This window comes from Emys orbicularis, chromosome 1 (assembly GCF_028017835.1).
Source record: "Emys orbicularis isolate rEmyOrb1 chromosome 1, rEmyOrb1.hap1, whole genome shotgun sequence".
In the NCBI taxonomy this organism is placed as follows: Eukaryota; Metazoa; Chordata; order Testudines; family Emydidae; genus Emys; species Emys orbicularis.
The window spans coordinates 330,564,811-330,578,871 of record NC_088683.1 but is presented as its reverse complement, the minus strand read 5'-3'; the positions used below and the strand labels follow the sequence as shown (position 1 = coordinate 330,578,871).

Genomic DNA, 14,061 nt, shown 5'->3' with positions numbered 1-14,061 from the left:
ATTGTACACAAGAGCTAAGATAAGGCAGTGAAAGATGAGTATTGATCATTGACACTCAGGTCACTTTTCAGAGTAGCAGCCGTGTTAGTCTGTATCCGCAAAAAGAACAGGAGTACTTGTGGCACCTTAGAGACTAACAAATTTATGCTCTAATAAATTTGTTAGTCTCTAAGGTGCCACAAGTACTCCTACTCAGATCACTGATTCTCGTGATAGTATAACAGACCTGCAATACAGGAGTTGCTGCATTCAGTGGCCCAGGCCAGCCTTTTCAGTGGGGATGGAGGGAAACAGAGCTATCCTTAAAAACTTGAGGATCAGGCCAGTCAGATCTCCAGTAAAACCTGAGCAGATGGGAACTCTCCTTTAAGATAGGAGTCTGGCATTTATGATTGACTGATGAATGTAGAGACTTACAGCATCTTCAGAAAATGGACATTTGGGGAAGCACAAATCTAGTGTAGAGTAAATTACATGTGATGGAATTAAAAATATTTTAAACAAAATAGTTCTTGACCAGCAGACCTCTTAGCTTACATATACATCCTATCCTCATATTTGAAAATACTTCATATTCTCTTAAAACCATTGTCTGGATTTCCTTTCTGATTTTTGTTCACTTACGTATTTAAACTCCTTTGTAGTTTATTTACATATTTTTATTGTATACATTGTATGTCATTTGTTTTAGAAGAGGATATATCCTGTTTATGTTGAGAATTTCATCTTTTTTTTTCAGAACTTTTTTCAGATCTTTTATCTTTCACAGGTAGTGTTGTATGATTTTGGTACTAAAGAAATAGTGAACATCATTTGTTTAAGAAAACTTGATGAAAAGCTGAAGCCAATTAGGACACTAGCACTGGAGTGCTCCCTGGTAGATATAAGGTAATTTATTCCTTGTATATTGGAATAACGCTGTAAGATAGTGGGAGGGCCATTGTAATTTTTTAATGAAGTATTTTTTAATGTCCGATCATATACAAGTAAAGCATAAACTGTGATGTGGATGGAAAGGTTCTTTGATTTGGACTAAGTTTTGGACATGCTGCAGGACAGGGCAGGGGGAACAGATGCTTTGTTTTCTTGGCTCCCCTGGCTTGCTTCTTATCTGTACTTAAAGTTTGGTCTTCCTAGGCAACTTAGTAACTGGATCTTTTGGAAATATGAGGGGAGGAATTTGGCTTTCCTTTCCTGGTCTGTTGATGGGGGACAGAAGGATTCTTTTCTCTTGTAGGCTGTAGGAATTGGGAGAGAAGGCCAAACACCCATTACCCAAGTGAGTAAGCTATGCCACCTCTGGAGAGAGAGGGGAACCACCGGACACATTTCAACTAATGTGTCCTGTAATAATGAGGAAAAATCTAATCTTGCATTAATATAGCTGTCTCTAACAGATTTCTGAGGTGCATTTCCTAATAAAATATTGCAAAATCTCTCTATTTTTGAGACCATCTTAATCTACTTTAGTGTTCCTCTTTAAAATCTAACAATGCTTTTTGATCCTGGAGCAGCTGGTACTATTGTTTCTCTTCCTTTTTAGTTGACTGTGTGGGATAATTTTTTTTCTTAGAAAGGGAGGTTTGATAGGTTTTCAGTCTTGCTGGTGGGTAGTTTTTTTTATATGCAAACCTTGACGACCTTTATTAAAATCATATTCTCTATTTTACTAAAACAGAATTTCATTTGTTCCATTTTAGACCAGCTGGTGGGAGCAAGCAGTGGACAGCAACAGCTTGTGATTGTATCTCCTATTACCTCACTGGAGCTATAGCAAACATCATCATACAGGTCTTTAATCAAAATAAGAAATATACATAACATTCCTGCCTGGGCTTGTTTGCCCCTTTTTAGTTACTTAAACATATCACATTTTCATTAATCAAACATGCTAGTTAAAATTTGTACAGATTATCAGTCTGTGATTGCAGAAACATACCTGGTGGAGACAAATGTGCTGTCATTTCTACTTGAGTTTTGTTCATTGTTGCTCACTAAAGCTGCTATTTCAGGACATACCTTGAAGTTTGAACCTATGTCCTTTCTAGATCGTTTAGTCAAACTGGGATATGTTTGGTCTGCTATTGATCGTTAATACATATATCTGGGAATACAAAATATTCAGTTATCTTAAGGCTGTATTAGCTCCTCAGCAATGGCATAACATTTTCTTGAAGCTGACAATCTCAACAGTTATGGCCCTATCCCATTTTAGTAAAGACTGTTATCAAATTGTAGCAAGGACACTGTGGCAATATTTGAGTTTGAGATTTCTTTTACACTTGGCAGCAGGTTTTAGACCTGAATATGGCATGGATATTATGTTGGTGCTTGACCCTTACTAGCAGTGGATGTAATGCAAATATTTTGGATTACTTTTTGTTTAAGCCTTTGAGATCACTGATACATCTGCAGACCCAGGCATGATAGGGTTTCCCTTGAGTAGTTCCATTCTTCTGAGAGAAACCAGAGAGTAGTAATGGGTATCTGATAGTCTATCCAAGTAATCTTTGCTATAGAGAAAGGCAGGGTTCTACTCTGTAACCCCTCCTTGCCCGTCATATATACAAGTTTAATGCAGAGCTAGTGAGGTGGGCTATAGTGCGTTTAGAATGTGAATGAAATACAGTTGTCAACATAGCTGTTGATCAGCTTTCCCAGTGTCTGACCTAAGAGAGAGGCTGTTGAAGAGCACTAGGTTGTATAGTCATTTATCAGATTAAAACAAAGATTATACTTGTAGGTTGCAGAAGCAACCAGATTAGACAGTAAACATTTTATCAGCCCTCTGAGTGAGTTTACTTGACTCAGGTTTGCAACTTGAAGATCATGTTGTAGGATCATTGACTGCTTTGGAAAGCCCAGGTAGCAATAGAGGCCAAGAATATATTTTGTTTGCTATTATTAGGAATAGCAGTATTTGTATTACTGTAGTGCCTTGGAGCCCTGGATCCCATAGTTCTAAGCACTGTATAAGCAGAACAAAAGAGTTTATAATCTAAGTCTGAGATGAGAGACAGCAGATGGGTACAGACAGATGGGAGAGTACAAGGAAACAATGAGATAATATTGGGAAGAATGATAGACAGTAGTCTCGGCACACCAGCAACCTAACAGTTGTCAAATATTTTGTACGTATCTCAGCAAAAGAGTTTGAGAGTGATTTGAAGGAAAGCAATGAGGTGGCTTTGTGGATGTTCATGGGGAGTTCCTCCCAAGAGTCAGGAGCAGCATGGGAAAAAGCACAAAAGTGCTTGTTTGAAAATGTAACAAGTGGACATTGGTAACTGGCATCATGAGCTAATTGGAGTTGGGAGTTGATCTTTGTTTACTGAATGAGAGATGATGGGTAGAGTGTGGATAGGTCATGAAGGGCCTTGGAAGTGAAGACAAGAAGCTTATGTGATAAGATTGAGAAAGAGGAGCCAGTGGACAGATGCAAAGAGGAGGGTGACATAGTCAAAGCAAAAGGCTAAGAAAATGATCTTTGTAGCATCGTTTTGAATGGATATGAGTGGGGCAAGTTTGCATTTGTCAAGCCCAGAGAAAAGGATATTGCAATAATCAAGACACACAAGAATCTAAGAGCCCGAACAAGAATTTTAGCTGTGTGGGTGGATAGGAAAGTCCATTTCTAAGAGATGTTATTCAGAAAGAACCTGCAAGAGTTAGATACATAGCCTGGATATGAGGACCTATGGTGAGGTCCAACTTGAAGATGACACCTAGGTTGGTTACCTGAGTGACAAGCAGTGATCAAGAAAGGAGGTAGCAGGGAGGCTGGGAGGAAAAAGATTAAGAGCTCTGTTTTTAGTCATGTTGAGCTTGAGATGTCAGAGACAGGCCAAGGAGACAGGTTTGAAATAGAGAGGTAGAGCTGTGAGCTGTCAATGTAGAGATGGTATTTTCCCTTGCAAACCAATTTATTAAGACATAATGTGTAGAGGAAAAAGAGAAAGGGACCAAGTATAGAGCCCTGTGGAACAACCACAGAAAGTTTAATGGTAGAGGGATGAGGAGGATCTTCCAAAGGCCAGGCTGAAGGAATGATTAAAGAGGTAATAGGAAAGCCAGGAGAGGACAGTCATGGAAGCCAAGGGAGGAAAAGATTTCAAGAAGAGGTGCCTGGTCAACTGTGGTGAAAGCAGCTGACCAGTCATGGAGAATGAGGATGGAATACTGCTTCTGAGATTTTGCTAAGAAGAGGTCATTAGAGATTGTAAAATCAGTTTCAGTTGAGTACAAGAAGCAGAAGCTGAATTGGAAAGGGTCTAGGGTAAGAACATAAGAACATAAGAAAGGCCGTACTGGGTCAGACCAAAGGTCCATCTAGCCCAGTATCTGTCTACCGACAGTGGCCAATGCCAGGTGCCCCAGAGGGAGTGAACCTAACAGGCAATGATCAAGTGATCTCTCTCCTGCCATCCATCTCCATCCTCTGACGAACAGAGGCTAGGGACACCATTCTTACCCATCCTGGCTAATAGCCATTTATGGACTTAGCCACCATGAATTTATCCAGTCCCCTTTTAAACATTGTTATAGTCCTAGCCTTCACAACCTCCTCAGGTAAGGAGTTCCACAAGTTGACTGTGCGCTGCGTGAAGAAGAACTTCCTTTTATTTGTTTTAAACCTGCTGCCTATTAATTTCTTTTGGTGACCCCTAGTTCTTGTATTATGGGAATAAGTAAATAACTTTTCCTTATCCACTTTCTCAACATCACTCATGATTTTATATACCTCTATCATGTCCCCCCTTAGTCTTCTCTTTTCCAAACTGAAGAGTCCTAGCCTCTTTAATCTTTCCTCATATGGGACCCTCTCTAAACCCTTAATCATTTTAGTTGCTCTTTTCTGAACCTTTTCTAGTGCTAGAATATCTTTTTTGAGGTGAGGAGACCACATCTGTACACAGTATTCGAGATGTGGGCGAACCATGGATTTATATAAGGGCAATAATATATTCTCAGTCTTATTCTCTATCCCCTTTTTAATGATTCCTAACATCCTGTTTGCTTTTTTGACCGCCTCTGCACACTGCGTGGACATCTTTAGAGAACTATCCACGATGACGCCAAGATCTTTTTCCTGACTCGTTGTAGCTAAATTAGCCCCCATCATGTTGTATGTATAGTTGGGGTTATTTTTTCCAATGTGCATTACTTTACATTTATCCACATTAAATTTCATTTGCCATTTTGTTGCCCAATCACTTAGTTTTGTGAGATCTTTTTGAAGTTCTTCACAATCTGCTTTGGTCTTAACTATCTTGAGTAGTTTAGTATCATCTGCAAACTTTGCCACCTCACTGTTTACCCCTTTCTCCAGATCATTTATGAATAAATTGAATAGGATAGGTCCTAGGACTGACCCTTGGGGAACACCACTAGTTACCCCTCTCCATTCTGAGAATTTACCATTAATTCCTACCCTTTGTTCCCTGTCCTTTAACCAGTTCTCAATTCATGAAAGGACCTTCCCTTTTATCCCATGACAGCTTAATTTACGTAAGAGCCTTTGGTGAGGGACCTTGTCAAAGGCTTTCTGGAAATCTAAGTACACTATGTCCACCGGATCCCCCTTGTCCACATGTTTGTTGACCCTTTCAAAGAACTCTAATAGATTAGTAAGACACGATTTCCCTTTACAGAAACCATGTTGACTATTGCTCAAGAGTTTATGTTTTTCTATGTGTCTGACAATTTTGTTCTTTACTATTGTTTCAACTAATTTGCCCGGTACCGACGTTAGACTTACCGGTCTGTAATTGCCGGGATCACCCCTAGAGCCCTTTTTAAATATTGGCGTTACATTAGCTAACTTCCAGTCATTGGGTACCGAAGCCGATTTAAAGGACAGGTTACAAACCTTAGTTAATAGTTCCGCAACTTCACATTTGAGTTCTTTCAGAACTCTTGGGTGAATGCCATCTGGTCCCGGTGACTTGTTAATGTTGAGTTTATCAATTAATTCCAAAACCTCCTCTAGTGATACTTCAATCTGTGACAGTTCCTCAGATTTGTCACCTACAAAAGCCAGCTCAGGTTTGGGAATCTCCCTAACATCCTCAGCCGTGAAGACTGAAGCAAAGAATCCATTTAGTTTCTCCGCAATGACTTTATCATCTTTAAGCGCTCCTTTTGTATTTTCATCGTCAAGGGGCCCCACTGGTTGTTTAGCAGGCTTCCTGCTTCTGATGTACTTAAAAAACATTTTGTTATTACCTTTGGAGTTTTTGGCTAGCCGTTCTTCAAACTCCTCTTTGGCTTTTCTTATTACACTCTTGCACTTAAGTTGGCAGTGTTTGTGCTCCTTTCTATTTGCCTCACTAGGATTTGACTTCCACTTTTTAAAGGAAGTCTTTTTATCTCTCACTGCTTCTTTTACATGGTTGTTAAGCCACGGTGGCTCTTTTTTAGTTCTTTTACTGTTTTTCTTAATTTGGGGTATACATTGAAGTTGAGCCTCTATTATGGTGTCTTTAAAAAGGGCCCACGCAACTTGCAGGGATTTCACTTTAGTCACTGAACCTTTTAACTTTTGTCTAACTAACCCCCTCATTTTTGTATAGTTCCCCCTTTTGAAATTAAAGGCCACAGTGTTGGGCAGTTGAGGTGTTCTTCAGAAAAGGGTGGAATCAGAAAAGAGGAACTCCAGACAACAATTATAAACAGCACATTCAATGAGCTTAGGGATGAAAGGTAGATGGGGTAGTAGTTGGAGAGGTAGGTGGGGTCAAGGATTTTTTTTTAAGATGGGAGAGACTAAAATATGTTTGTACTGTGAGGGAAAAGAGCTGGAGGAGAGTGAGAGGGTAAGGAGAAGAGTGTAAGGGATGGGGATGAGAATGAGCATGAGGGAGATCAGGAGATGGGATGGGGTCACTGGAGCAAGTAGAGGGGTTAAAGGAAGAAAGCTGAAGATTAATTTGTGTCTCACTGAGGAGAAGGAGAGGGTTGAGAAGGGGGAAGGTCACAGTGTATTCTGTCATTTTTCTCTTAGAAAAAATTGGTGTGATCCTGTGCAGACAGAGAACTGGAGGGAGAGAAGGTTGAGGATGAGTCAAAGGTAGTAAAAAGGTGTCTGGGATTGTGGACGTGGGAATCAATTAAATTGGAGAAGTAGAATTGTTTAGCTAGAAAGACAGCAGAACTGAAAAAGGAGAGAACAAATATGTAACTGAAGAAGTCAGCAAGGTCTTAGGATTTCCACCAGAGATGCTCTACAGCATGAGAACAGGAGTAGTGTACTGGGCTGGGGGTTAGCCAGGATGGGAGGAAGCTAATGAGTCAGCAGTACGCTATCATGAGCAATGGAGGGAATCAGCAACTATATTCAGGGAAGAAAGGAAAGAGAGGGCTCAGGGCAGACAAGAAGTCATCAGTGCTGGATCATCAAAAGGCCTAGTGACAGGGTGTATGGGGCGGGGGGCTGATGGGTGTGCTGATAGAGACCAAGTGATGATCAGGGAGAGGGAACTCAGCAACAGAAGGCTCAGAGAGAGAAAAAGCAGTGATTGGTGAAGACCAAGTCAAGTGAATGGCTGTTTTCATGAGTCAGTGAGTTGAATCAGGGCTGCAGATCAAATGAAGTGTGGGCAAAAAAACATGCAGCTAAGGGCTCAGATGGATTGTCGATTTGGAAGTTGAAATGACCAAGGATGAGTGTGGGAGGTGGGGTGGAGAGAGAGCCAGGAGTCAAAATCTGAGGGGGAAGACTAATGGGAACTAGTCAGATGCAGTGCTGCTCGAAAGAGGTGGAAAGGGAAGAAAAAGGAGGGATTGGAAGCAGCAGGAATGGGAGAGGGGAAGTCTAACATCCACATCCTGGTCTGAGCCAGGGTGGAGCATGAGAGTGGCCTCCCTAAGAGATGACAGCTGCAAGAGGCAGTGTCAGAACAGATCCAGGTCTCTGTCTCTGTGACAGCCAGGAGCTGAAGAGAGCAAGATATGAAGAAGTCATGAATGGTTGCGATAGGGAGCAGTGCCCTCTGCAAAAGGGCTAGCCAGGCTGCTAATATGACATGTAAAGAGTTAAAACTGAAAAAAGGAAGTATTTAAGAAAATGTAAGGTTTTAATTGGATGTGTGTTGCATAACAAACATTCTTCTTCCAGCGATGGTCCCTATGTGTATTCCATACATAGGGTATGCATGTGTGCCATGCACCTGAATCCGGAAATTCTTCAAAGCACTGTCAATTTGTCTGCACTTGAGCCATAGATGTCCTCGTGCGCCCAACAGAGGGTATAAGAGTCAGTGCAGGTCGATGCCTCTCCAGTTCTTCCTTACCACCACGCAACCTGAGTCAGAATTGTGTCCTCCTTCAACTCTTTGTACAACCTGTAAAGACATTTGTAAATAGTTATATTTCTTAGCTGTTCTCCATCCCCTCTGCTTCAGATCCTGTGGGATTGTGGTAAAAGGAGGAACTTTGATGGTAAAAGGAGGAGAGGCGTTGACCCACACTGACTCTAATACCCTAAGTTGGGAGCACGAGGAGATCTACGGAGCATGTATGGGTCAACGGATGCTGCTGTTAAGAATTTCCAGACACTGGTGCTCATAGTTACCTCGTGTGGAATACGGATAGGGACAAGAGATCTCAAACAACTTCCAGTTACAATAAGTAACCTCCATATTTTAAATGCCTCTCAGGAAAATGATGGATCTGAACCACTACCTGTGAAAATTTTTTGCAATGATGAAGCAGGACAGCTTATTGATATTTCTGAATATCTTATGAAAAAGGGTCTGGCTTTCAGAAACAAAAGGTATGGATATTCTTTTTAATATTACATTATTTCAGATCTTCTCCGTTAGGTTACTTCCAAAGTTGACATATACAGATTGGCATTTGTGTTACTTTTGTAAGTAAAACAAAAACTATTCCTGGGGGAATTCTGCAGATGCACAAAATTCATGTGTCCCGCAGAATTTTTTTCCTCAGAAAATATATTTCTGCCCAAGAAGTGCTGCAATTCTGCCTTTCGCCCACCAGAGGCCACTGTGGCACCAGAACAGCTAGCAGCATGAATGCAGCCGGCTGTTCTGGCACCACAGCGGCGGCTTTTGGGGAAAAGGCAGAACTGCATCACTTCTGGGGCAGAAATATATTTTCTGTGTGGGGGAGGGGAAATTCTGTGTGTACCCAGTATTGCAGAATTCCCCCAGGAATTCATCACAGCACACTGCCCGCAGAGCCCGGTTAGGAAAGGGTGGGTACATGGGGCTGCTGGGGGGATCACAGACTGGGGTTCAGAATGGCTAGTTGTGGGGCGGGGGGACAGACTTTGGGGCGGGCTCAGGAGCTAGTGGGATGACAGTGTTGAGCCTGGGAACGGTGAAGTGGGGCTGCATGGTCACATGGGGATGGAGGAGGAAGCTGCAGAGACCCTTGGAGTTAGAGGGAGTGGGGACAGGCGCAGATGTGCGCGACTGAGTGGGAAAGGCTAGGGATCAATCAGGGTCTGCATGAGGGAGGCTCCCTAACAATCCCTCCCCACCCCTCCAAAAAAGCCTGTTCCATACTTCTCCACCCACACCCAACAACCCTCCAAGTTCACATCCAGGCTCCTTCCCAGCAATTACTTCCTTCTCCCTCAGTTCCGCCATTACCCCTCACTCCCCCAAGCCTTTGCACTGCTTCTGAGTGGTGTGGAAAATACGGTTCTGTATTGTAGTTGAAATGAATTATTACTCAGTCAGGGTGGATTTGATTTAAATAACTAGTCAGGAAGACTCTATTTAATCATGGATTTCTACATAAAAGTGAATTCTTGTTGGTTGTTATAACCTTAATACATATTCTTCACAACTCAGAGATAGATGTAGGTTTCATTTTTAGAAGGTACACACTACGTTTTTAAAGTGATTTATTTTGAAAACTTTTCAGATTAGTTTTACAGCTATATCAGAAAATGAATGATTGGTTACTTCATTTACAAAAGGTAATTGAAGCAGATATTTATGAAGTCATTGGGAGGTGAACTATCTCCAGTTCAACAGGTCAATCATTAATATTCGGAGGATTTTCTTGCCATGCTCTATTAGGAGGAGAACCTCACCAGACAGACATTTAAATTGTTTTATTTAACTAAAACAACAACATTGTGTATTCAACAGCAAACATATACTATTTTAACAAAACAAGCGCATGATTTTTTGAATTTAGTTAAACATTCAAGTTTTTTAAAATCAGGTTTGTTTTAGTTAAAAACAATTTTAACAAAAATAGTTAAATGAAATATTAAAAAAAAAATTGATTGTGTCAGCCAGGTCAACATGAGAAACTTCGAATATTGGGTTCTGCAGCTAACTCAGTCGTCTTCACCTTCATTTTCCTGTTTGTTCATAATCTGGAAAAGAAAAACAAGCTTTCCTGCTTTTTCAGGTCCCAAACGATTTCTCAATTTGGAATGAATTAGTCCAAAGGAAGAAAATATTCTTTCTACACTGGCAGAAGAAGCTACTGCTGTTAAAAGTGAGATCACTTCAACAGTCTGTGAATCCAAGTGCTTAAGTGACTTCCACCAGTTCACTGGTGTGACTTTCTTTAAAACATCAGCAGCAAACATATATTTCTTGAATGGTTCACCCTTAGCTCTGAAGTTTATTATAGTTGGCATTATGGAGTGATGATTGCTGGATGTCCATGTCATAGCCATCTCCTCTTCAGCAGCAGTTAAGGTTTGACCCTGGTACTGAGTATTGAGAATATTTGCAAGAAAATGAGCTGGAGATAGTGCTTGTCCCATTCGTTTTTTTAATGCTTGTAATTTAACTCTGTCATTGCATATTTCTCTTTTAAGATCTCACTCAGTTCCTTCCAGATTTCAACAGCGTCAGCAGTAAAACAACTATTTCCCTGCATTTTGTTCAAGGCTACAGAAATAGGCTTCAGGGTACTCAGCACGTGTTCAACATTTCACTTAAGCCCAATGTTGAGAACTTTGGCTGTGACAGTGCCATCTATTTTTTCACAATATTGTTAATCAGATTAGGCCAGTTCTTGCTATAGTGATCAAAACAGTCCACTACTGAGTTCCATCGCACATCTTGGTTCCTCCCACTTTTTTCAGAGCAGCTGCTACAAAGTGGTTGTTACAGAAGTATTTTGCAATTTCAACAACATTAGCCTTTATTTCTGGAACCACTGAAGTCTTTGGCTAGGAGGTTCATCAAATGAGCAGTGCAACTGTATGTTATTAGCTTGGGACTCTCTTCTAAATTTCTTCTCATCTTGGATACATTTGCAGTATTGTCTGTGACCAAGCTGCGTACTAGACATTTGAATTTTTTTTCAGTTTGTTATTTTTTGCTGCTACTTCTTGTAAGTATTCTGCTCTGTGTGCATTTCCTGATGTATCAAATGTTTCTGTAAGGAAGACATTCCCTTCTTCTGTTGTCACACAAGCACATACAACAAGATCATTGTGGACATTGCTCCACCCATCAATACTCGGGTTAACGATTTCACCCTCTAGATCTTTTGCACTCTGCTCAATTTCTCTTTCATACACTTTATCCAGCAATTTACCTGTGACATCAGCTCAGTTGGGTGGACTGTATCCTGGTCTTAATGACTGAACCATGTTAATGAAGTGTGGGTTCTCAATCATACGGAAAGGAGAGTGGTTGCATAAACAAACCAGGCAATTTTTTCATCAGTTACCTCTTTTTATAATCTGCTGGTTCTTACCACAAACGTATCTACGGTTGTTTCTGGATGATGGATTTTTTTTTTCTTTTTGCTACAGGTGATATACTGTGGCTCTGTGACATACATGATGTGACTGAAACACTGTCATTGGCAGATAACTCTGAAACTATAGAAAATTATGGTGATCTTGAAGGTGGATAGTCTTCAGAATCCTGTATGTTGAGGATGGATTCTCCTAAACAAAATAAGTCAATGCAGTTATTTAATTATTACCACCATACTGCTCATTTAGTATTACTCAATGTATTCACTGACAGTACTTTAAAGGTGAAACTGTAAAAGGAAGATTTGTCTATTCAGCTATGTGTTTTATCACAACTGCATCTAAAATGATAGTACCATAGAGTAACAACTATCTTTTTTGCTCAAACATGAGAATTCAAGAATAGTCCAGAAGAAAGACAGGCAGTCCTTAAGAAAGAAGTGTGAAATAAAAAAGTTTACCAACCTGAAGATCCTGCATGTTCAGACACGTTCCTTTCATCATCTTCAACACAGCTTTCTCCTGAGAAGGAACACTAGCATTTCTTTGTTGCACTGTTTGCATTTTGCACGCATGCCTGTTTTACCCACAGGTAGAGGAACTTTATTAAAATATTTCCAAACTGGGTCTCTTTTACAGCCTGCTGCCATTATAGGTTTTCTCTTCTAGTGAGAGAATGGTATGGGAGATCTGAAATCAATGAAGGCTACACTCAGAAAGACCTCAAGACTTGTGGAATATGCTGCTCAAACAGTTTCACTTTTGTTTTTACTGCCTGTCCCACCCTTCTCACATTTATCTCAAGACTTCTTCCCATTGTCCAGATCTATTCCACCCCCAACAATCTTCTATTGATTGAACTTTTTGAAACTTTGCACTTTTAGAGAGAGGTAAGGGAAAGGGATTGACTCTGTGTACACAAATTTGCAGAGGGAGAATAGGGTTGAGGTCTGTTATTTCTCCCATCCATCAACATTTTTGCTGTTAACAAGCATGTTATCTCTGGAGATGCAAATCCACAGTTTGAGAACTGCAAAACTAAGCATCTCTGATGGTATCTTCTAGACTGAGCACTGAGTCTCATTGGGTAGATAGAAAGATTAACCTAAATAATTTATACAGAATCCCCTGGAACCCCATAAGATTGGGTCCCTAATCCATGAACTATTGGAACTCGTTTACAAAACTTTTCTTAAACATTGCATGAATATATTGTCTCATACTATAGGATTAGAATTTATAATCCCTATTCCATGATGAGATATCTTTGAGCTATAATGTATCTTAATTAAAAACACCTGATTTAAATAAAAAAATCCGATTTAAATTAAAAATCGATTTTTATTTTATTTTTTTTAAATCATTGATTTTTATCCACCCTGCTCAGAGTTCTGTATTAATATGCCTAGTAAGGACTTTATTTGTCAAAAAACATTTCCTGAATCTTTTTCATTGTCTGTATTGTTACAGCCATACTTGTGGACAGGTATTTTTGAAATAAATTACCAAAATAATTGAAACTGGTGTGATTATATTGTGTTATTTTGACAAATAAAATATGCAGAATTTTAAAATATTATGCATAGATTATTTTTTATTTATTTATTTATTTTGGTGCAGAATCCCCCCAGGAGTAGAAAACTTACATTCTCTTCTGAAAACCTTATAGACAATTAACATTTTAAATTTACATGTGATAGAACATATTATCAGCATCACAGTCTAATGTGCATTGCAGTTACTTATGCTGATGGAGTAAGTATATTTTGATACCTGTTTTGTTAAAATGAATAGTTATAATTTCAAACTTCGATCATTTTTCTTTTTCTTTAGATTATTTTACTCTTTCATGCTTCAGAGTTTTCATCTTTTGATATCTTTTGTGTTGTATCTGATAGAACTCATGAAATTGATATAAGTGATGCAGATCCTGAGAAACCTCTTGAAGTTGCTTTGAAGCAAGAGAGTCCATGCTTAAATGAGCTGATTCTAGAAACTGAATGTACACCAAAGTGTTTAGTGCCAGAGAAAGAAGTTACTCTTTCTGTTAATGAACCTAAAGAACATGAGTCAAAGAAACTAGTGCTTAAGTCAAGAATGGATGGAGCATATAAACCTCCAATTATACCTGACATGAAAGAATTACAGGCTATAATAAACTGTATTGGAGATGATGGAACTATTTATATGGTGCCCAAATCATTAGGTAAGATTTTGAATTGCAGTAAATACATGTTTTTATGGTTCAGTTGCTAATGCTGAGCTAGGAGGGCAGTATTAGCGCATACATGGTCATTGAACGTGCCATTCTTTGGATGTGACAAGTTCCTTTTGACCATGTGTTATCTGTGCAAAAG

The 14,061-nt window shown here is 39.7% G+C and overlaps 1 protein-coding gene across 1 annotated transcript in view; it reads left to right on the top strand.

Moving 5' to 3' along the window:
* The window catches only part of RNF17 (ring finger protein 17), a 221,854-nt gene that overhangs the window by 135,218 nt on the left and 72,575 nt on the right, over positions 1-14,061 (top strand). Inside the window, exons 26-29 of the mRNA XM_065420884.1 lie at positions 770-888; positions 1,701-1,791; positions 8,658-8,773; positions 13,603-13,910. Of these exons, the coding sequence (XP_065276956.1) occupies positions 770-888; positions 1,701-1,791; positions 8,658-8,773; positions 13,603-13,910 (634 nt within the window). The remainder of the gene's footprint in view (positions 1-769; positions 889-1,700; positions 1,792-8,657; positions 8,774-13,602; positions 13,911-14,061) is intronic.